Here is a 22572-nt window from a genome sequence, read left to right as displayed (position 1 = left end):
CCTCGGCCTTCACCGCCGGTTGTCTGGCAGGGGAATAAAAACAGAATTTCAACTGACGGAAAGAAGACGCAGACATAGAGAACCAGTGTCCAACCTGTTTCCATCTCTTTTTGCAAGGGAAGGAATGTGACCGGAGGAAGGTAAAGTCTGTTTAAAAAAAAGGAGCCACAAGTGTTCGCTAAGAGGTCCGGGCCAGAGGCCAGCCGAGCAAAGGGCTCGAGGATGCAAGTGGGGGTCTGAAGGACATGTCCTAGAATTGAAGTGAATGAAAATCATGCAGTAACGCACTGAGAAATCAGGCTACATCGGTAGAGGAAGTATTCTGATCCTTTACTTCAGTAAAATAACCATTAAATGCAAACCAAATCCAAAGGTATGTGTTTTAACATGCATGCGTAAATATCAAACAAAAAAAATCTTAACTAATTAAACTGTAACAGTTTGATGATCACTTCAAGATCCATTAAAAGTTTTTCAGTTTACAATATTCTGTGTAATTAATGGAAATTAGTTTTTTTACTTATAAAATGGTATGCAATACGTTTATAATCCATTAGGTGGCAGTATTACCGTAATATACTACACACAACTGAGTATTTGTTTGCTGATGTCTGACTGCTGAAGTCTCCCTGAAGAGTCCCACAAGACAAAATTGTAATTCAATGTATATTGTTATTGCTTATTAAAAAAAAACATCAAAGAGGTTTTGTGGTTTAATCATGTTTTTACGTTAAATATATATCCAACATATTCATGATAAATAAAACCGCAGTCAGTCAGTTTTTTACATTATATGAACATAACAAATAAGCAAGGTGATGCACTATTCTGATTGCAGGGGTTTACGTGATATTAATGATACAATTAAGACATAATTCATCAATATTTCACATTTTACTATTCTTTAAGCCTGTTGGCAGACTAAATACTTCATGAATATTTGAGTGTTGTTTTTGGCAAACCAATCCTAGAAATTATCAGTGATTTTGTTTTATGAAAGAACGGACACATGGGAAAGTTTTAACATCAATATCATGACAGCTGAGAAACCGTATTCTGCTGATGGGATCCATGTGATACAGTCGGAAGTATATGAGAGAGTTGCTGTCACCATGGTGATGTCAACAACAAGATGTCAGTTGTAATATTGATGTAAGGAGATACAATTTACAAATTAACCGGGGAATTTTTCATTCAAAATTATACATTAAAAAGAGAAAGGAAATGTACTAAAGTAAACATGTCTTATGTGGAATCATAACCTTTAAAATCCGGACCTGTAGTCCTGGGACATCGCCCGAATACATGAATTACCCCCCGATGATTAATGTCCTTTTATCCCCGCGCAAATGTTGACGCGGTAATCCAACTTTAAACGTGTACTTGTGCGCAGCGGCTCCACACACCGGATCCTTCGTGTTTTGGCTGCACCGTCCTCGCAGTTACTGTCATTCACTTAAGAGATGAGTGAAGGCGGTGTTTGCTTGTGTTTACGGAGCGGACACGTCGCCCCTCCCTCCCCCTCTCTCTCCCTCCCTCTCCCTCTCTCTCTTTCTCTCTCCGCCTGGACACCCGCAGCGCGGCTCTGCTTGGAAACAAACTGCGGCTGCTCCGGTTTCCGCGGCCCGGTCGATGCTGCGAGGTGTCGCGTTGCCCGGAGGCTCGAGTATCGACGCATGGCCGATCGCTATCATAATCACACTTCACCCCCCCCCCTCTTATCGCTTACCTACTGAATAAAACATCGGCCTTCCTGCCAACGGATCCCCCCTAACACACACACACACACACACACACACACAAAACAATCAGGAGTGAAAGAGACTTCTTGAAGGGTCTTTGAGATGAGTTGGGTAACATGAGAACATGATGATACCCAACAAGTGAGGTCCCCGAAGTTGTTTTCATCCGCGGGCATCTGCAAATAGACCCAGCAGATAGACAGCAGCGCTTTGTGGGCCTGATGGGGAGGAGGTCAACATCCTTCTTATTGGTTGCAACACGTCTTGTTGGTAAATTGGCACGTCGGTGCATCGCCCTTTACAGTTTAGTTTTGAGGTCACGGTTGCAGTCATTTACATAGCACTTTATATTTCACATAATGTCCATCGGTGTTAATCATTAAAAAGCACTATGCATGATTTCCCTGAGCTCGAGCTGCAGCCGTAGGTAGGTTTTTTAAATATTCAGAGGAATTTAATAAAACCAGCTGATATTGCCTTTACATCAGAAACGGCATGTGCAGTTCTTAAAAAGAATGCGTATAAAATGTAAAACTAGCGTGATATTAAAGCTATGACTGAAGCGAGCTGCTGAGGTTTGACCCCGAGCAGCCGCCCCGTCTCTTCACGCCTCGGCGGCTCAGTCTTGCAGCCCTCGTAACGCAATCTCCTCAAAGTAAAAGTGGAGATTTGCCTGCAGCAGGAGTGCAACATCAGCCACGCAAGTCACTCACGGGTCATCAAAGACTCCTTTTCGACCCGGCGGGGCCTCCCCCCCTGAGCGCCGTAAATCAGGGAGGCCTCGTGCACTCACAGGTCCAAGCCTCAGCCTCGAGAGTACCTGCAGTACAGTAAGGTACAACGCGTGTAATGAATCTAGTTTAAAGGGGGAAGACTGTAACCAGACGGGTAAAGCAGAGTTAAATACGGCTAGGACAGCGTGCATCTCAATTATACAGCCGGTGTTTAAACCAAAGGGGATTTCCACACCATTCAACCATCAATGGCATTCGGCTCTCAGAATAATAAAATACAGACCAGCTTCTTGTTTTTAAATCCCCCAGATTCCACCGCTAAAACGCGAGAGCGCCGGGGAGCGAGAGCTTAGAGAGAAGTAAGGCGAGACCGGCTGTTAAGCTATTAAGACAATTAACAAAGTGGTCAGGAGGGGCCGAGCGGGGGGGGGGGGGGGGGGGGGGGGGGGGTGGTGACGGCCCGAGAGGGGGAGCGGGACCCGGGTGTGAAGTGACAGTCAGCACATCTGGTCTCATCAATAATGCAGCGCGCCTTTAAACGGCAGTTTGTCGCATATTGAGCGCTGCCGACTGAAATCCAGCCCGACACCCAAGAGGCTGTCAGGGTGGAGTGAAAGGGTGACAGCGAGGGATCGGGGGGGGGGGAGAGGATACCCGAGAAAAAGAAAGTAACTTTCTCTCACACATCTGATCTAGTGAACAATAAATGACCAATTAAAATAAAATGTAATCAAACTCGCCTTATTTTTTTTCTTTTAAAAAGGTAGAAACTTGAAAGCCTAAAAATAAAAACAACTGCTTCGCATTAATCTATCCATCACTTTTATTATTAAAATGAAAAATACAGGGGAGTTCTGTTGACAACGCAAAAGCAGGTTTTCTTGTGACAAAACAACGCACAGACATTGTGTTTGACACGATTTGCGACAATAGTGACTGCAGTGATCCACCGACAAAACAACCAAACAAACAGGGTTTCGATTAGTCTGAGTCCCCTGCCTTCAAACCAGTCAAGAAAAAAAGGAAAAATATGAAAAGGGGAGCCTCTGTGACCGATCCAGCTGGACGCCTACCAAGAGTTTATTTTCCTGTGATCAGAGGGTTTCTCAGCACGATGATGACCGAGTCCCCCCTGAGGAACATTTTAGAAATGTAGCGGTCCTTATTGACGGGCTTGGACTTCTTCTTTCCCTTCCCGCTCTTGGGAACTTCCGTCCACATCTCCTTCACATTCTCCAAGACCATGTTGCAATGCCTGGAATGACAGCGAGGACAGAGAACAGTGAAACATACAATTATAGATTTTAAAGGGGGTTAAAAAACTAAAAACATTGGGCCTTCTGCACAAGACCCTCACGCAAATTATGATGCAAGAGAAATGCACTTTCCTCTAAGACAAGCCATGCACAGATGAGAATATATGAACTAAACAGTCAAATCGCTGTCATTTAAATGTGTAGAATAGGAACATATATAACAAAATACTTTGAGACAACCTTCATTTAAATTGAATTTTCAGTTCACCAGACAATTATCTTTTTTATGGGTTAGGTTTATTCTCTGGAGCAATAAACGCTGTAACATCTACTGTCGACCACCTCCTGCATAAGAACGTCAGAAAGAGGTTTCATGTCAACCGCCCTTGTTAAAGACCTCTCGTATAAGTACAGCGCTGCCGATCACACAACGTTGTATTGATGCAGCTCGGCAACAGCAGTACCTGAAACTGAAAGCCTTTGGTTTTTGCGAACGAAAGACGGGGATTGTTTTTCCTCCATTAGTCAGCACAGGTATTAAATAAATCCAAAAAATGGTTGGGGATGAAAAAAGAAAGTTGATCATGGTGAATTTCCATTATCAGGAATATTGCCACTTCCTAGGATTGTTGGGAATTCAAAAATGGTGCCTGAATTAAAATCCAAGGAATTATAATGTGATGGGATGTCATTTTGTTTTATTTGATTTAGAATGTATTTCTTTAAAATGATTACCCCCCCCCCATCCCCACTAAAAACTGTCCAATCCGCAAACAAATAAAAATAATTGTTTAATAATAGAATGAGTTTAATAATTCAAGACTAGGGATATCATGGCATATAATCATTTTTTGCCGGATTAATTGTGACATCCAACTTTTACGTCGTCCCATGTGTAACAAAGACTTTGTTAAATTACCATGAAAAGCTCTTGCATAAAAAATACAAGGTATACTAAATACAATAACAACGATTTTTGGGGCTTTAAAATAAAGTATTAATATTATATATGACTTGCAAACCATTTCAAAACTATGCTGGGCTCAGTACCTGTCGAAGGCCTTGACTCTTCCGAGCAGCTTCTTGTTGTTGCGACAGTTGATGAGAACCTGAGTGTTGTTCTTGACGGACTGGGTCAGCACAGACAGAGGGCCGGTGTTGAACTCCTCTTCCTCTCGTTTCTGGAGCTCCTCTGGGCTCATCTCCGACTTGGGCTTTGTTAACAGACTCCTGAAAAAATAACATACAACAAAAAAGGTTGGTTACAAATTAGTTTGATCAGAATGGTTGGGAGGAGGAGTGTCTGTTTATATCTGACATGAAAACAAAAAAATGTCAATAGTATAAATTCATTTCTTAAATCACTTAAATGTATTATTTTTTGGTCTGTAGCAAGTTATTTGGTTATGGGACTTTTTAAAAATGTTTTTTATTTGGCAATTTTGTAAACGCTGAGTTTCAATTGTTTTGCAGCAATGTGATATATACAGACTTGAATTAAAAAGCAATACCCTACTGTATAAAAATGTCAATTTGTTCACTGTATACTGGAAACACAGTTTCATAGGAATGTCAGACAAATCTATTGTAACTTAGTGCATGAACACAAACTCCCAAGGAAATATTCCAGTCAAACAATTAAAATGAACAATGTTTATTTCACAGTAAATGACTTAATGTCTATGTGACTAGCATGAAAAGCAAGTCGACTAACTTCGGCGTTTATATAATTAGAAAGGAATTAATAAGTTCATTAACGTTAGAGTAGCATAATTTATCAGATGCGGAACCACGCATGCTCAAACCCTGCAACGTTAGCGCTTGGTGTTAGCATGTGGCTATGCTACGCTAGCAATGCTATTGTGCGACGTCGGAGTCGGTACTCTTCCATCTTGAACTTACACACGTTAAATAAAGGACGGATTGGGCATTTTATTCAAATGCCGGAAGAGTTACGGAGTTGTAACATAGCTGTACCGAAGTATGCACATCAGAGGGAAGGCATACAAAGGGATTTGAACACTAGATGACCGGCCGTTGCTCTCATCGCTGGCTCCCTGAAATGCTAACGTAGCTAGCGTTTCATCCGTTAGCTTCTAGCTTCTGCGACTCAGCCTTTCGGCTGCGAGACTGAACGATGACTACCACCCCTGAGACTGCTCAATCATTATAAAGACTTACATGGTTGTTGGTTTATGAAAACAGACGTCTCAGATCGTATGCTGCTCGACTTCACCGGGATCCTTTCACTTCGTATCCGCAACGATTCTGCTACACTCGCGTGGACTGAGCAACTTCCGGGTCACCTGGTACGCGCCTCAAAGCTTTTGTAAAAGCTTCCGGGTCACTGCAGTCCAACAAAAACGAATCTTCACTCGTGTACAATATAGGGTAGTTGTACTCTGTACCTTGTATTCTACGTTATACTACTACTAGTACACTACATTCAAATTCCAAGTATTATATATATTGTTTTAATCCTCTAAGATCCAACTGCAACGCTGAAATGTGAATACTGCTCTTCAGAATGTAGTCGTGGATCAAAATAAAGCAAAAAACGACTGGAAGGATGATATTCTTCTTATTATTTTTCGTGAATATTTAATGTACTGATTTAGGATGTGGTATTTCATACCATGCAGTGCACCAACCACAAAGGCCCGCAGTGTTAAATAAATTGCCACAGGAAAAGATATGGCAAAGGGACCCTAAGTGGTACCACAGAACTAAACAGATAAGTCTTTGTTTTGGTCTTCAACACATCAATAACCAGGGTATATACGTAGGTAAGTGTGTGTGGAAAAAAGAGGTGGGTACGGCGACGTTGGCTACGTTATCGCATGAAGCAAAATGACAGCGATTGGCTGTCTGGCAGGAGACATGCAGACGCCTGGGGGGTGTGCAACCCACCCACCTTATTTCAATGGTGGCCTGCCTACCTGTGGAGGCCTCTTGCTGTATAGATAATGGCAGCCTTTGTGCTGTTGGGAAAGGTGAACGTGTGGGATTGCTTTCCAGAACTGTAGTCCATCTTAATGAAGCACACCTTGCTCAGCCAAAGGACTTACATCTTAATCTGTGAAGCCGACTGTAAAATGACAAAAGTGGGACAATGGTGAAGTTCTGCAAAGAGGCAACATCTTGAACTAAAGGGGACAGCGATATTTCTATGAATAATTAGTGCTATTCTTTTTTTCAAAACCTATTGTTCCTATCCTTTGGTTTTATTATTGTCATTATCAAGATAATTAAAACAGCTTAAAAAAGCCTCCTTCTACCGGAAAAATGAACTACCGTTGAACTCTTTTCAGTTTAGTAAATATTATAGCAGTAAATAATTTAACTTTGGCGGCGAGATTTAAGCTGGCCCATTGAACACCATCAGCACCAGAAACCCTTCTAAAAACCTCATTTTCTGTAACTTTAATGTAAAAAAAAAAGTCCCAATCCAACTGCAGGGTAATTATTTTCAATTAATTCTATATTAATCCATCAATTATCTATGTTGTTATAAGAGGAGCTGTCAAAAAGGGTGCTTATTTATTACAAAAGCAAACATATCACCTTACTCGTGCCCCGGGGTGAAAGACTCTTCTTTGAACCACGAACCTGTTCATTCACAGTGCTGTCCTCTTTTCGCCACCACAATTGCTCATGTAATGAAAATATTACTATCTTCGCATCCGTCTGAACTGTGAGTTTGCCAACAGTGAAGTTACCTGATCCAGCCCGGTCCTCCTCCAACCAAAGGCTTGGTGCTTGTGACTGGTCTTGGGAGGGTGACGGCCTGGAGTCTCTCCACATAAAGACTCTCTTGTTTCGAGGAGGCAGCCGTCCAGAAAGCTGCTCTAATCTTTATCCCCATACACCTATTTCCTTCTGGATGTGTGTATCGGGGAGACTGGAGGTGAGGGGAAGTTGAACAGTCAGTGTCTGGTGAAACACAAGACGGATCAATAAGATCAGAAATGTCATGTTGAAGTTATGAATCACGGCGCGGGCACGTGATGTCTCCTCAAGAAGGCCTCTGGTTGACCTGTCGATAGCAAAAAGAAAAAGACTAAGTTAAAGAGGATCACAGCACGTCCACAAAGAGGCCTCCTGAAACTGCACAAATGATTTCAAATAATTGAATCTGTCTTATCGCCCTCGCCGCCTGGCGTCCAATCTCCACAGTGACACATTTAATAACAGGCCAAATAAATACAATTAACAACAGTATAGGTTTAAATGAGTTTTAAAGAAAACATAATTAGGAATGCTTTATTTATCGTTTAATTACATGTAGGCTAATTATAGTGTAATGCAATTTAAAAAAATCAAATTCAGACAATAATAGCATTCAATTTACAAAATATATTTTTCCCCTCAATTTTTTAGAACGAGTGCACTGCAGTTAAATAAAAATATTTGTATTCCATCATTTTAAACACATTCGGTAAACACATGCTGGTAAATTAAAAGAAGACGCAATTATCATTTTGTTGTTCGTTGAATTTATTTCTTAAAGACATTTCATTGTATTTTGTTGGTAAATTCAGATGATGGCATCAGGCCTAAAACTGTGACATGCACGCAAACATCACACATTTCTACTCCAAGTGCATGCATGTAACTCGTGAGAAAAGTGAGTGTTTGAAATTACAGGGGTATAGTTTTAGTTAAGAGATGCAAACCAAGTGGTAATTAATTACACAAGATGCTTGATTTGAGTCCGTCCCTTGATGCACTGACGTGTTATAAAATAACAGAAGCGCAAATACAAACGTATCTTCTGCACCTTTGTGTCACTTTCAAAACCCGGACTCGTGTTGTTTATTCTTTAGCTAACTGATGTTAATTTCACACAAATTGCAGAATAAGCATTCTGGGGACAAAGCGAGAGACCCAGAGGCCATATCTGTCCCTACAATGACATTATTTGGCAAATGTCGCCGGTACTCCTTTAGGTGAGATGCTCTGGCTTTTTATTGTCCAACTTCCTAACGATATACACACTCTTCATTTTTACATAACCCAAGACGAAGGATGGCTTTGAGGACAGTAATTTGGAAAGTCATGACAAAACCCGCCGAGGTCTGAGTGGCCGTTCTTGGATAGGAATTGTCCCGGAGACGTCTTGACGCGCTCCTCTTGGCACGGACTAAACGCCGCGGCGCATGGTATTTGGTGAGAGTAAAAGTAGCTGGCCTGTCCGGAGATCATGTTAAAAGAGTACGGATCCGACAGCGGCAGAGCGCGCGCCGGCATTGACGTGGAGAAGGCGGTGCAGGCTGTGCCGATCTGGTGGCGTCGGGATTGCGCGCAACTGAGTCCAAAGTAAGACATCTCCTGGCGCGTCTGCACGAACCGGTTGGCGTCGGCGGCGCCCGCTGCGCCCAATCGGGACCGTGGCTGTGACGCCGTCGACGTGGCGTGGCTCGGGAACCGGGGGTGAGCGCCGAGGTAAGTCCCCGCGCCAAGGTGAGTGCGCACCGGCGCTTGGAGAGGCAGAAACGGCGGCACGGGCCAATAAAACGAACCCGCCGTCGCCAAGGTCACGCTGGTGGCAGTGCCGGAGGACATCGACAGACGACCTCCTCCCCTCTTCAGTGCGAGCTTGGTTCTGGAGCCGGCCGCGGCCCTGCGCCGCAGTTTGCCCGACGTGCCACCTATGAAGACGTCCTCGCTGCAGGGGTCCAGCATCCAGTAGTTCCCTTTGCCCGGGTCGTCGTAATGGCGCGGCACTTTAACGAAACACTTATTCAGACTCAAGTTGTGTCTGATTGAATTCTGCCACCCCTGCCGGTTCTCCCGGTAGTATGGGAAGTTGTCTATGATAAACTCATAGATGCCGTTGAGTGTGAGCCGTCGCTGCGGGCTCTGGCGGATCGCCATCATGATGAGCGCGTTGTAACTGAAAGGAGGTTTCTCAGGCTTTGCGCTCTCTTCTGCTTCTTCTCGTTTTCCTTCCGAAGTTTCCGTTTTGCTCTCCGCTTTGGAGCGCAGCGCGGGGTTCACGCAGTTTTTGGCACGGATCTCCTCCTGACTGCGTCTCCCTGGATGCGCGGAGCGCGGCGTCTGGGACGGAGAAGGAGAGTCCGCGTCGCCCATCGCCGCCTCTCGCCTAAACAACAGGCTGCTGATGCTGAACGAGGACGTGTGGGAAACGCGTTCCGAAGTTTTCAAGTGGTCCATCTTGAGGGTAAAAGTTCACCGTGGACGCGCCGATACAAAGTGGATAGAAGAGCCCAAGACGCCCCGGCCGGACAGCGCGACGACAAATGCGCGTGACCAGCGCAGCTCAGAACCAACCCGACAAACAGTGGAGCGTTAGTACTTTGATGGGAGGGGACGAGCCAAAAGGCGTTTGATGACGAGCTGTCAATCAATGCGACTGATCTCTCGGGTTTTAATTATATCACATCCGTGAGTCATGAAACTCAAGACTCCCACACGCGCCTTGCCCTCTGGGCTGGCCTCGTCGCTCCCTGGTTTCTCTTTCTTTGGCGAACCCTCTTCGCTGAAGCTGCAATTTGCTAATTGTTCTTGGGAAAGTGAGAAGTAGCTGTGGCTCTAATGGTTGGAGAAATGACGGAGAAAAAGGAACACGTTGGATACTTTGGGGTAAAGTGAGAAACAAAGAAAAGAGGAATTTTGAAACCACTTTGTTAACTTCATCAATGGACCTGTTTCTGCTGTGATTTACTAGGATTCCATGGATGTCTTCTTTAAGGAGCAGTCAATAGAAACATAATGACACGGGGAGGAGTACTATTATTATTGGGTGTGTAATGGGAGTTCTCTCACACCCTTAGTCTAGATTTACTCCCTAATGCATGATGCTATCAACAGTCAAAAGAAACATACGTCAAGCATGAAGGCACGTCAATAAAAGTTTATCAAACCACGTTTCATGCTTTTGTGCATTTTCATTGTTAACCTTTTCTTGCAGCATTTTGGTCACTACACACAAATTGGTGAGGAATCAAGCTTTTCACTATCTCCGTAAAAGAGGTGCTGAAGAACAGAAGCATACAAATAAGGCATCTTGTTTAACTTACTTTCAAAAGTTCCCGTTGATATAAAATCAATCAGTCAATCTTTTTTTTTCAATTTAAAAATGTTATTAAAACTGCAATCTGACCCCTATTTTACAGGCCACAGTGGCATGTACTTGCATTTTTCCACTTTCAACTCCCATCGAGATGATGGCGATTGTAATCATGTCCTCTGTTAGGCCGGGTCTTTTACGGTTTAATAAATGCCAGACATCAGACATGACGGCCGGAGGAACACACACAATCCGTCACCATTATACCAGCTCTTAGTCCATTTGATAGGGGCCTCCCTCCCTAATCCGTGCGTTGCACAAGTGAGCACTTGTTGGGAATGTTTCCTGCACTGCAGAAAGCGCACATTGTTGTCTCAACACTTGGCAATCCTTCTGCCCGTCTTTCTATGTTTAATATCCGATTTCATGTCTTGAGGTTCTTTTTTTTTTTTTTACTGTAGACCCCCCGAGGACATTTGCAGGAAAACATTGTGCTTGCAAAGATGTATTTGCGGGCCTACAGAGTGGTTTCATATATTTGATCATTTTCGGAATGAATTTGGCTTCAAGGACTCGTGTGACCTGTGAATAGAGAAACCCGAGCAGCAAGCTCCTCTCTGTGGCTAACGGAGTCCTCCGTGGGATGAACAAAAAGAGAAATCCTCACACAAGTCAAATGTAATGAATCAAATAGTAAGAAAATTGCTGATGACATAATATTTATTAGTATAACATGGGCACAAGTTAAATCCATTTGAATGTTTAGCTTAAACCAATTTCCCATTAAGAACAAGGTAATGTAGATTATTCATTATTAAAAAGGTATTTTCAAACAAATTGATTTTGCACTTCAAAAGTAGCACAATGACAAAGTTGAAGGAATATAATCAAATAAAAAAGTAAGAGATAGTGGGATAGTCATTCACCACGTACAGCAAAGGGACTTGTGGCCTGCTGCTCTCAGCCCTTTTGATGGCTCCCCCTGTTGTAAGGAGAAGTGCAACATGTTGTGAAACATGTGGGACACAAACCTCCTGAGCCCCCCCCATGATGAAAATAAATAAATCACAATCATCATCAGAAATAGATTTTTTTTCATCCTGTCAACTTTGACCCCGGTGAAGTTTTGTGGGAACAAACGCTTTCATAAGAACCGCCGCGATGTGCACGTGAGCACGTCGCGCTACTTCCTCAGCTCAGGCAGTTGGCTCTGCAGTTTGGCTCCAGGACACTCGGTCTGTCCCACGTCTCTGTGGCCCGACACGGCATACTGTGGGCTCAAATGGCCCTGACGAGCCCCAGTCTCCAGCAGGCCTTTCACAGAGGACATGGCCTCCCGGCTTGGCGTGTCCTCTGAAATGAAAGGATACCATTATCACATCTTACTGATGGAAAAAAAGTCATTGCAAACGCTCCTGTGTTTTAATAATATTTTCAAGTTAACCTTTGAAATTGCCAATAAAGGCAATCCCCAGTGAGTCATGATTGTTGCCCTTGGCGTGCGCCCCCACCACGCCCCAGCCGCGGCCCTCATACACTGCACCGTCGCCTCCGACAAGAAAACTGAAAAAACACACAGGAAGAATGGTTGAGAATCCCAATGCAGCATCGCAACTTACTACACAGGACAAATTGCAAAAGTCCCTCCAGTCAGTAGATCCACCTCCTGCATTATCAACACTTTTGAGGCCTCTCACTTATATCCGATGTCATCGAAGCCTCTTTCCGTCATGTGGGTTCTCTGAATGCTGACGAGGCGCTTCATGCACTCTTTCTGGTCTTTACATGCCGGCTGGGCGGTGTGGTGGATGACCACTCTCTGGGCAGAGCCTTTCAAGGTCTCCTTTTTTTTAGGGGCAGCTGCTCCCCACTGCTGCCTTGAAACAATGTTGCCTGAAAAACAATTTAGATACATAAAAAAAAAATACAGTCATAATGAACCAAACGGCTAATGCAATAAAAAGACAACTGCAGCGGTAATATTAAGAGATTGTTGTTTGTCGTCGTACCTGATTGAGCCATATCTCTGAAAGCACATGCCTTTGAGGACTGTGCAGCCGCCTTATGTAGTAGGAGCCTTCCTCAGGAGGCGTGGTCACGGGAAGTCCTACTTCCCTGTTTTTCCACAGTTGTTGAATCAGTGTACAAGTTATAAGCCGTCTGGTCATGTTGGCCTAGTCATCATCTACTGTTACCCAACCGGTGCTTATCGCAAACAATGCATGGGAATTTTTGAGAGGAAGTTCCTAGTGTCCGTTTTAAATAATCCTTCCTCAGGAGGCGTGGTCACGGGAAGTCCTACTTCCCTGTTTTTCCACAGTTGTTGAATCAGTGCACAAGTTATAAGCCGTCTGGTCATGTTGGCCTAGTGATCATCTACTGTTACCCAACCGGTGCTTATCGCAAACAATGCATGGGAATTTTTGAGAGGAAGTTCCTAGTGTCCGTTTTAAATAATCCTTCTTTGTGTGTACATTTTGGATAGGGCAAGAAACAAGGAGTGGCATAATCCTGATATTAGTCACAGGGCTTAATAGGCTCATCAGATGTCCATCCTGACAAAAACATAGGTGTGTTTTTACATATAATTTAGCTGACGCTTTTATCCAAAGCGACTCATCACAGATAATAATCATCATGTAGTACAAGTACAATTACAATGTGTTTTGTGTTTTTTAGTGAAGGTATAGTCTGAAGAAGTGGGTCTTTGGTTTGCGGCGGAAGATGTAAAGACAACTCAGAAACTTTTCAAATAACTGATTCCTTTAATCTAACAAAAACATTGGAAAATGACACCTCCTATAAAAATATTAATACATCATATTCATAAGATGCTGTCTGACAATCTGACAGCATTAAAACAAAGATAATCTACAAAGATCAGCAGCCCTGCTGTTTAACAAGAAAGCTGCACATTGATAGTAAAGAAACTCCATCTGAGCTGCAGTTTTTCTGTGGACAGCAATTACTGTAGATAAAAAAGTTAGACCACTTCATCATGGCTAGCTTTACTCCGTCCATCTGTGTCCACAGTGAGGCGCCGTGCAGACGTAGTACAGCCTCATAGCATCCTATCATGAGAAACATATTAAAATCAAATCATGAATATGAGTAAAGACGAACGGGAAAAGTGGCGTCCTCACGGAGCACGAACAACACTGGAACTAAAGATCAAGGAATTGTGTGTTTAAACGACAATGATCGTTACCTCAGCCTTCATACTGTGAGACTGGAAAAACACTGCCTCCTTGTGGCCGCATCTGGGTGGACAACGTGGGAGAACATTGTTAGGAACCATCACAAACTAGCACAAGTGGGGTAAAACGGATGGTTAGCATCCCAGATCAAGATGTGAAAGTAGTCACGTAAACCCACTGCTGGTGAAGAGAGTGGATCCTCCGGCAACAGAAATTTACAGAAGTATTCGCAGTTAAAAAAGGGGAAAAATGTTCAATAGGTGTTTAAATATAGGAAAGAATGAGGACTCTAATGGAAAGATGAATATAGAAAAGGATGTATTCTCTGGTTGTAAAAAGAAAGCGCATTTCTAGGCCAAATGTGAAAAAAGAAGGAAAGAAAATATGTTGCAATACTCTACACACAATTACAATTATATTATTAAAAATAAGCATGACCAATGGGCGCGGTGGATTCCTCCTGGTTAAACTTACTTGGGACAGGGGTGGTCCTCTGTCCTTGGCAGTGTTGGATCCTGAGATACATCAGCAATGATTTGTGTCAACTCACTGGAGAAAGAGACAAGCAAGACACTTGATTACTAATCAGCAATCAACCATCAAGTGACAGATCACATACATTTTTCTGGAGGTATGACGTTTCTATTGAAGCGCAGATCCGTCAGTCAGTTTTATTCAAGCTGTGGTAATTCACTTAGCACTTTGTTTTCTTTTACTTACTCCACTTCGTGGGTGATCTTGTTGACGTAGATGCAGCTGTTGTCTGCTTCTTGTTGGTAGTCACAGTTCCTGCACTGTGTGTTGGGTTTCAACAAAAGGAAAGCAGCTAATTACACGGCAACAGTGGACATTTAAGCTCTGTCAAAGGTGCAGCAACCTGTCAGGACACTTCAGACTGCATATATCCCTCACTATATCATTACTACCATCGGAGGCATTTCATCACGCATGCATTGCACTGAGCGAGGCTGCAACTTTTAATGCGTTTTTATTTATTCATTCTTCAATTTCCGAATAACTCAGAAGCAGAAACTTACCGCATAGAGGAGGATGCGATTCTCCTTGTCTTCTTTAGGGTATAACATGTTGTTACTGGAAAAACAAGCATCAAGATTTATTTTACATGATAAACGTTTAGACACAAAAACAACGTTGTATTAACGTGCGTTTAGCTTTAACACGTAACGTTCAATGTTAGCTAGCTAGCTAGTGTAAATTCTAGTGTAACCCCTAATTGGCAACAAACTCACCATTCTTGACAAAACCGAATACCAACAAATCCTGGTTCGTGTGTTCCAGGCTCCAAATCCATTGCAAATACTACAGTTTCAAGCTAAACGTGACAAGTAGAAAAAGTGTGACGCTTTTTCGGCTCTTTCGCTTCTTCCAGCGCCGCTTCCTCCAACGCGTTTGAAAACAGACGCACTGCGCATGCGCAAACCAATGAATACAGGACGCGTTGTGAGGCAGCGCCTCTAGTGGTGTGGACGACTAAAGCCAAGCTTCGAGTCACTGGTATTTCAAATTTCCCATACATTCCCAGTAAATAAATATCAAATAAGTAATACATTTAATGTGTAGATATAAAACCACAAATAACAGTTATGTAACACATTTCCTTATTTAATACATCTAAAGTGGTACTGGTTTATTGTCCCGGCCATTAACTGTTGAGGTTTTCTTTTTTAAAGTCTTAAACCAAACTAAAACGAGTACACAATTATCATTATCTACAAATGCACACAAGCGTCACTCAAAATTTGGAAATAAGGAGTTGTTGGTACTATGACTTCCTGTGGGACAAAGAGAGCTTTTTTTCCGGTTTGCACAGTGATGAGACTTGCTAAGCGGTTATGCAACCACTCAGATGCTGTTACAAGCTGTTACAACATATTTGAGTCTGACTTCATAGAGCTTTCCTGGCAGTTCACTGCAATCATAGAGCAAAAACACAATATTTATATGGTTGGTTTGACACTGAGGAAGGAGGAGAGGGGCATTTGTGCAGAGATGGTCTTGTATACTATGGAATGATAGAGAAGCAGAGTACAGCAACATCTGGATCTGCAGATCAAGTGATGAATGTCTCTGGAAGTTTTCTTAATAGCGTTACGTAATAGGGGAAAAAGGTCCTTGATAGCTATATGTGGTTAAACTTCATCATCCCTCAATTTCTTCAAACTCTTGTGGCAAGTGGGGAACGTTTAGTGACGGTATTCAGAATACTACATTTTACATAACTGGAATTTATGGAATGTGACGTGCTACCTACCACTGTATATATATGAAATGTCTAAACTTTCAAAAATGTCTTGCATTTTATTAAACAAATGTCATTTTAAACCCCAATAAAATAGTAAAAAACAAATCTTGTTCTTTATATATATATATGTACTGCACAAATCACACCAGAGCAAGGCATGCGACTAGTTTCTCCAGACAGGAGGCGACTTGAAGCTGTCATTACCAACAAATGCTTTTGTACAAAGTATTGAATAAATACCAGTAAGCGTGTTCATTACTTGGGTTGTTACCAACATTTCATGTCAATAACTCCTTTGGAAATATATTTACTGAGAAAAATGGTGACGTGTTCAATACTTATTTCACCCGCTTTATATACACATGACCAGAAGATACTTTCAGGATTTCCTTTGCTCATACTTCTGCAGGAGCAGGACGCCCTGTGTGTTGCAGCAGTTCCGTCACCACCTTGTTACATATACAGCCCACAGACTAACAGAAAAGAGAAGAGAAGATTACACACGGCTGTTACCTGCGCTCGGTCTGTCAGCCATAGTTGGAGCCTGTAAAAAAAAAAAATATATATATATATATATATATATATATATATATATATATATATATATATATTTATAGATCTACCCCCGCCCCCACCCCACCAACCCTGAGCCCTTGATCCCTGGGCTAATTCCATCATCCAAATCTAAATCCACTGATGAAGCAGCAGCACACAGTTAGTGACACAAACACTCAGCGAGAGAGAGAGAGAGAGAGAGAGAGAGAGAGAGAGAGAGCATGGATGGAAGAGAAATGAGCCCAATTCATCCTTGTCCATTTTGCTTTCATCAATAGCGGGTCATGTGCCATCTGTGTGCCCTCTATAGGTTTCTTTAGCGATGCACCAGCTACCCCGGCGTGCCAACTCATCAGAGGGGACCGTCAAGCTCGGCTGACGTCACCCATCCCGCTTCTGTAATCGAAAGGGACATTAATCCCGCCGCTCTCCAAAGCCCGGGCAGTTGGGTGGGGTGGCACAGAGGAGGGACACTGAGCGAGGACATGAGGAGGGAAGTTGGAAGGACACAGGACACGGGGGCCTCCGGCACAGCGGGCAGACTCAGCGCGGAGCGGGACGCGTGACACGGGGCGCCGTCACCTCGCCGAAAATAGGGAAATCGGGGCCACGCGACCACGTCCTGAACCTCTGCTTAACATCCGGGACATCCGAGGGCTCAGGACGCCCCCCTTCCCCCCCCCCCCCGCCCCCACTCCCCCACTCCCCCACCCCAAACCCCCCCCCCCCCCCCCCCCCGCTCTTACACAGGCTTCGCCCTGGAGGCCAAACGCCTGCTTGAGGCCTCTGCGGAGGGGGAATGCTGTGGGAGCTGCTCGCCTCCCCCTGCCCCCCCTCAGCTGTCGCCTGTACTCATCGTGGAGGAGACGGGCTTCGCCACCGTGAGGCTGCTCCGAGATGGAGACGTCTGCCTGACTGCAAGTGAGGGGTAAGAAGATGCTGAGATGCATGTGTGTGTTTTTTAAGGCACAAGTATTACACACACTACAAGAAGGAATGTTTTTTGGTGGGAAGGCCCCCTTATTCTACTCCACACGGTCCAACCTGATTACAACAGAAGTTTTCTCTTGAAGCTGGGGAGGAGTAAAGTGTGTATCGTCTGATCATGAAGATGAGATAGTAAAAGATACCACAGAAGAGTTTCATTACAAGTTCTTTTTAAAGCAGCACAATCCACAGGATTGATTTGGCGTCTAATTTAATTAATTGCATTAGAACAGCGTGTTGCAGGACACCTTTCATGGGATATTTTTTGATAAATTTGTGTATTATTTTCTCCCCACTTCTCTCTGAATGCAAAGGAAAGTGGGTTCAGAAATATCTTTTCTGGTTTATTATCACAAATGTCTCACTTAAGCCACCATTTCCTCTTCCTCATCATCACACTAAAATTACGGCGAAATCTGTTAATCTAAAGGTTAAATTTGTAATTATCATTGATAGCCTTTGCGGTCATAGTATATGTGAGTATGAAAGCACCTTAAAATCTCCCCATGAGTATTTTGGAACATTTTAGCTGCACTTTTAAGATTGTAAATTTCTCAACTCATTATTCATCATTATTATTTTTGCGTTTGAACCCGTGGCTTTGAAAATACAGCAGTGTGCCGTTGACTGACTGTTTGGCCGAGCTGAAACGTGCAGGTGTTTAGTGGAAGTGTATACGAGAGGGATTACATGGAGGTTAAGCCTCTTCATCACAATAGATGAAACTTTCCATCCTGGGGGAGGAGGGGGGCGGGGGGGGGCACACAAACAGCTTAGCGTGACACAGTTGTCGGCAGCATAATATCAGAAATTGAATTGTAGAGCGGCGCACATTCACAACTGGGTCAAAAAAAAACGATAGCATCCTCCTAAAGCCGATCCTGTTTAGACCGGAACACGGCGTCCTCCTTCTGGTGCTCGTGCAAACTGGTTGAGTGTTTAAGTATTTATTTGTCATAAAATACAATGAACTCAAGGATGTTGACGCTGAGAAAAAAAAATCAGATTTGAGAGAGAGAGACAGAAATCCGCTTTTTGAAACTGGACCCTTCAAAATAAAGCGTGTATTTCTCAAACTGTCAGACACGCTTTGTGTAATTCCCCACGCTCAGCACCTTAGTGTGCGACCCTTAGTGTGCTAAATACCGTACAAACATAGTTTTGACCTGGGAATACTTTACATTACTGTGTTGTGTTTTGAAATATAAACTTTACCAAACCACCATTTGTTACTAACTCTGCATCCTTTTCTGATGGCCACCCTTCAGAACATTGAGCCAGCTGTGACAAAAGGCAATTCACATGTTGTCCCCTCTGATTTACGTCGAGCTGCATTGCATCAGAATGTCTTACCCGCGCACTAGTCTGCACACACACTGACGTGAAATGAACCTGCTGTGTATCTAGAGCCTCTACCATGTGACATCCTGCTGTTCTCCAATAAAAGAGCCCGAGTGCATTCCCAGGAATGGTTTGATTTCGATCCTGGAGGCACGTGACTGCTGCTCCGAGCAAATACCAAAAAGTACACAACGCGTGGTCTAAAAAACGGAAAGACTGGGGATTAGATCTGTCCCTCAACTGAACTTTCATTAAAGAGTAAGCAAGATTTAACAGATTTGGTCATTGAACCAGAGGCTCCTGAGTGACAAACAACCCGACTGGTTCTTGTGTCGGGAGGACAGGGAGACGCAGTGAGAGACGGGGAGAGAAAGAGAGGGGGGGGGGGGGGATAAAAAAGAGGATTCGAACAGATCCTCAGTCCTCTTAATCCCCCGTCGGCTTTTCTGGAGACCATAAACAGATTTAAAGTTGGATGTTGGCACAGGCTCACGCACGTTACTGAAGCAGCTGACTACTTTACGCGTACTGTACGGCGTGGGCCCAACACGGGGCCGGATGAAGGGAACAAAGGTCAGGGCTGAAAACGGAGAGATGACCTAAAAAAAAAAACAGAAGCTTCCGCCTCTGTGACTCACAGCGCTCTCTCTGCAAAGCGCCCAGAGATACTGTGTGTTTCCTCCGTGCAAAAAAAGCAAAATGTGAGCGACAGAGGGTCACTTTGGCGGCGGCCCCAGTTTGCACTAATCGGAAGTATGAGTGTGTTCCAATATTTGAGACTCACAAGCTGGCACCCAGTCACGTGATACACATATTCAGACCGGCGTTGGCCTCTGACAGAACAAATCTCTGACCAATCCATGGCCTGAATGTCGGACGCTTTGATACTACTGTAAGTTGGGGGGGGGGGGGGGGATCATAGAAAACCGGATGTATTGGTTTCACCTTCTCTGTGCTGTGGGAGGCTCACGAAGGGAAGGCAGATAGACCGGCGGGAGAAAATGGAGGCCATGTAAGCGGTCCATTGGCAGCTTGCCGAGCAGTCAGCTGTCAATCACAGCGGATTTCTGGGGTATGCAAGGATACTTTGTTCTTGGTGGGGAAGATGTTAGCGGTTTCCACGGTTTTGCCCAAGAAGATGATTCATTTAGAATGAGGTGCCTTTGACAGAACTTTGGGGCCCCTTTGGTTTTTAACATCACCATATCATTCATTATTCACCAAGGCAGGCTTCATGTTGGCAGAAGGAGGAGAAGGTCCCCCCCCCCCCCCCCCCCCCCTGCGTTTTGGCTTGTTTGTTTCTCAGCCTCTTGCCGTGGCTTTGTTTTCCCCTGCAGATGCATGGAGGAGACGAGCGGCGATCCAAACTGCCCAGAGGGGCAAAGGAAGGGCCGGAGGTTGTCATTCCAGGTACACCTCCCCATTATCGCCATGTGACCACACTGGAGACCAGATTTCCATCCCTTTTTGAATCCAGCACACATTTGCTCCGACTACCGGTGAAACCCTTTCGACCTCTCGCCCGTCCCCCCAGATCTTCCCGGACCCCGTGGAGGTGGCCCTGGACCCCGAAGCCACCATGAACCGGCTGGACCTCGGCCACGTGAAGGAGCGCCTGCCCTCCATCGTGGTGGAGCCCACGGAGCTGAGCGAGGTGGAGAGCGGGGAGCTGCGCTGGCCCCCGCAGAGCGTGGACATGGAGGAGGACGAGGAGGACCTGTTCTTGGAGCAGTGCATCCCTCCGGCTAACATCGCGGACTGGGGAGAAGATGAGGAGGAGGAGGAGGAGGAGGAAGAGGAGACGTCTGTCATACTCAACGAGCACCACGGCATGACACTCATTGGTGAGTTGGACGTGTCGCCGTTGCCCTTCTGATGGTGTGACTAAACGTATTTTTCCTCAAACAGCATGATACGTTTTTAAAGCCTTTAGAGGAAGTCATAAAATCCCCCCAAATAAAATGACTTTCATCACACTTGTTTCCGGTTTCTGTCTAATCGTTAAAAAAAAACCCCACGATGATCCCCCGCAGTCAGCAATTATGCCTGCACGCTTCTCCAATTGTTGCAGGGAAAAAATTCCACAACACACGAGTCGCATGGCCAACAACAAGGTGCATTTTGTCGAATAATCAGATTGCACAATAATGTACCTTTTTTCATTAGTTCTTTTAAATGCTCTCTGTGCTGAGGGCTCAAAAACCTGTGATTCTGTGCAGGAGTCAGTGCTGAACATACAGTATATACATAATATAGTGTGCGCTGTGTTGCTGTGTTGTGTAGCACCATTTTGCACATGATGACGACGGTGTACTTTCCCTCCCCCCCCCCCCGCAGACCTTCAGTCGGACGCATTTCGAGACGACACCCCCACCCTCCCTCCGAGCAGCGCTCCGGCCCTCAACTGACTCGGGGGGGGGGGAGACGACGGAACTGAAAACACAAATCTCAAAACACGTCCAACGCCAAAAAACAGCTACACGGCGACTCAATATTTATGTTCTCATCTATAAGAATGTAAACACACACACACGTCTGCAGCCACCAGAGAGAAACACAAACACACAAACACACGTTGTCATTGACACAAAGGTCAGCCGGCTGATGGTTGGATTTCAGCAATACTGCTTGATGTGTTTTTTTTTCTTTCTACTTTTAAAATAACTTTTGCTGACGTCGTAACTTTGTGTTTCATTTCCCTTATTAGTTCATGATTTTTAAGGGCTCACTGATGTCATGGGACTAAAGGAGAACATCGCGATGGGGCTGCTGATTTTTCTTTAGTTTGTCCATTTACACTTCGTCCCTCGACCGTAATAAACACGTTGCTCGGAGGCATCATCTTGACCCCAGAGGGGACATTTACCTGCTTATAGCTTCAGTTTAATGTGTATTAAGTGCTGCTCTGGATCCACTTGGAAGCATTGTGACCACATCCGTTGGTTATACTACTTCTCATTGTGCAGGATGCTGGTGACAAATACCGACTAAAGTTGGGATCTCAATTTCCCAGAATCCCTGGTCATAGTCTTGGTCTTGGTGGACAGGAGTTGGACGTCCAGTTTGTTGTCATCCACGTTGAGCTGCAAAAAGTCCGGCAGCTCTAGTAGTTTTTCATTAACAGTCGTAGGTACTGTAGAGAATTGTAATAGTGTTATGATACTTATTTCTGTTTAGGCTGATTTGTGAGTAACTTGTATATATGGAAAAATGTTTGTGTAATCATAGAATCACAATTTTCAAATTTATCAATAAAGTATTTTGTCCCTCTAATGCGTATTCATATTTTCTGTTGCTGAGGACATTTTAATAAATGCACCAACAATTGTTACAAATACATAGAGAATAATTATTTGAAATGAATAAACTTACTTTTGTCTCAATCCATTTCATTCTAACGGGATGTACATTACTCTTAAAAGATTATTCTTTAAGGCTTTAACGTTTAGCGTTATTTCTGTTGA

The 22572-nt window shown here is 44.0% G+C and overlaps 5 protein-coding genes across 5 annotated transcripts; 1 reads left to right on the top strand and 4 right to left on the bottom strand.

The window, feature by feature from the left end:
• Positions 1–3281: 3281 nt before the first annotated feature.
• On the bottom strand, positions 3282–6068 carry snrpd2 (small nuclear ribonucleoprotein D2 polypeptide). Its single transcript, XM_037478946.2, has 3 exons — positions 5914–6068; positions 4783–4962; positions 3282–3731 (listed from the first exon to the last, which is right to left on the bottom strand). Coding segments are annotated over exons 1-3 (357 nt in total). The 5' UTR covers positions 5916–6068; the 3' UTR covers positions 3282–3556.
• A 2054-nt stretch (positions 6069–8122) lies between these two features.
• foxg1c (forkhead box G1c) lies at positions 8123–10045 on the bottom strand. The gene has a single exon (XM_037462011.2). It carries the CDS (start codon positions 9907–9909, stop codon positions 8740–8742), a length of 1170 nt encoding a protein of 389 aa, XP_037317908.2. The 5' UTR covers positions 9910–10045; the 3' UTR covers positions 8123–8739.
• A 1426-nt stretch (positions 10046–11471) lies between these two features.
• On the bottom strand, positions 11472–12890 carry pglyrp5 (peptidoglycan recognition protein 5). The gene is made up of 4 exons (XM_037479584.2): positions 12775–12890; positions 12463–12658; positions 12210–12328; positions 11472–12118 (listed from the first exon to the last, which is right to left on the bottom strand). Exons 1-4 carry the CDS (start codon positions 12785–12787, stop codon positions 11949–11951), a joined length of 498 nt encoding a protein of 165 aa, XP_037335481.2. The 5' UTR covers positions 12788–12890; the 3' UTR covers positions 11472–11948.
• A 617-nt stretch (positions 12891–13507) lies between these two features.
• Positions 13508–15388, bottom strand: polr2i (RNA polymerase II subunit I). Its single transcript, XM_037479595.2, has 6 exons — positions 15213–15388; positions 15000–15054; positions 14683–14756; positions 14437–14511; positions 13974–14025; positions 13508–13836 (listed from the first exon to the last, which is right to left on the bottom strand). Exons 1-6 carry the CDS (start codon positions 15272–15274, stop codon positions 13774–13776), a joined length of 381 nt encoding a protein of 126 aa, XP_037335492.1. The 5' UTR covers positions 15275–15388; the 3' UTR covers positions 13508–13773.
• Positions 15389–15992: 604 nt separating this feature from the next.
• On the top strand, positions 15993–22345 carry lbhl (LBH regulator of WNT signaling pathway, like). The gene is made up of 5 exons (XM_037449281.2): positions 15993–16008; positions 17531–17708; positions 20446–20518; positions 20643–20952; positions 21446–22345. The coding sequence occupies exons 1-5, from the start codon at positions 15993–15995 to the stop codon at positions 21514–21516; spliced, it is 648 nt and encodes a 215-aa protein (XP_037305178.1). The 3' UTR covers positions 21517–22345.
• The last annotated feature ends 227 nt before the right edge of the window (positions 22346–22572 follow it).

The sequence above is a fragment of the Pungitius pungitius genome, chromosome 3 (genome assembly GCF_949316345.1).
Source record: "Pungitius pungitius chromosome 3, fPunPun2.1, whole genome shotgun sequence".
NCBI classification, from domain to species: domain Eukaryota; kingdom Metazoa; phylum Chordata; class Actinopteri; order Perciformes; family Gasterosteidae; genus Pungitius; species Pungitius pungitius.
Note: the sequence above shows the minus strand (reverse complement) of the source record. Positions and strands in the feature narration are given on the sequence as shown.

Coding starts and splice junctions, on each gene's coding strand:
- snrpd2 (XM_037478946.2), bottom strand. Junction 3,732..4,782: donor AGAGTCAAGGCCTTCGACAG/GTACTGAGCCCA, acceptor CTGTCATTCCAG/GCATTGCAACATGGTCTTGG.
- foxg1c (XM_037462011.2), bottom strand. CDS start 9,909: ATGGACCACTTGAAAACTTCGGAACGCGTTTCCCACACGTCCTCGTTC.
- pglyrp5 (XM_037479584.2), bottom strand. Junction 12,329..12,462: donor TTCGATGACATCGGATATAA/GTGAGAGGCCTC, acceptor GTGTTTTTTCAG/TTTTCTTGTCGGAGGCGACG. Junction 12,119..12,209: donor CTTTATTGGCAATTTCAAAG/GTTAACTTGAAA, acceptor CTTTCATTTCAG/AGGACACGCCAAGCCGGGAG.
- polr2i (XM_037479595.2), bottom strand. CDS start 15,274: ATGGATTTGGAGCCTGGAACACACGAACCAGGATTTGTTGGTATTCGG. Junction 15,055..15,212: donor ATTCGGTTTTGTCAAGAATG/GTGAGTTTGTTG, acceptor TTGTTTTTCCAG/TAACAACATGTTATACCCTA. Junction 13,837..13,973: donor CTCACAGTATGAAGGCTGAG/GTAACGATCATT, acceptor TTCTCATGATAG/GATGCTATGAGGCTGTACTA.
- lbhl (XM_037449281.2), top strand. Junction 17,709..20,445: donor TGCCTGACTGCAAGTGAGGG/GTAAGAAGATGC, acceptor TTTCCCCTGCAG/ATGCATGGAGGAGACGAGCG. Junction 20,953..21,445: donor CCACGGCATGACACTCATTG/GTGAGTTGGACG, acceptor CCCCCCCCGCAG/ACCTTCAGTCGGACGCATTT.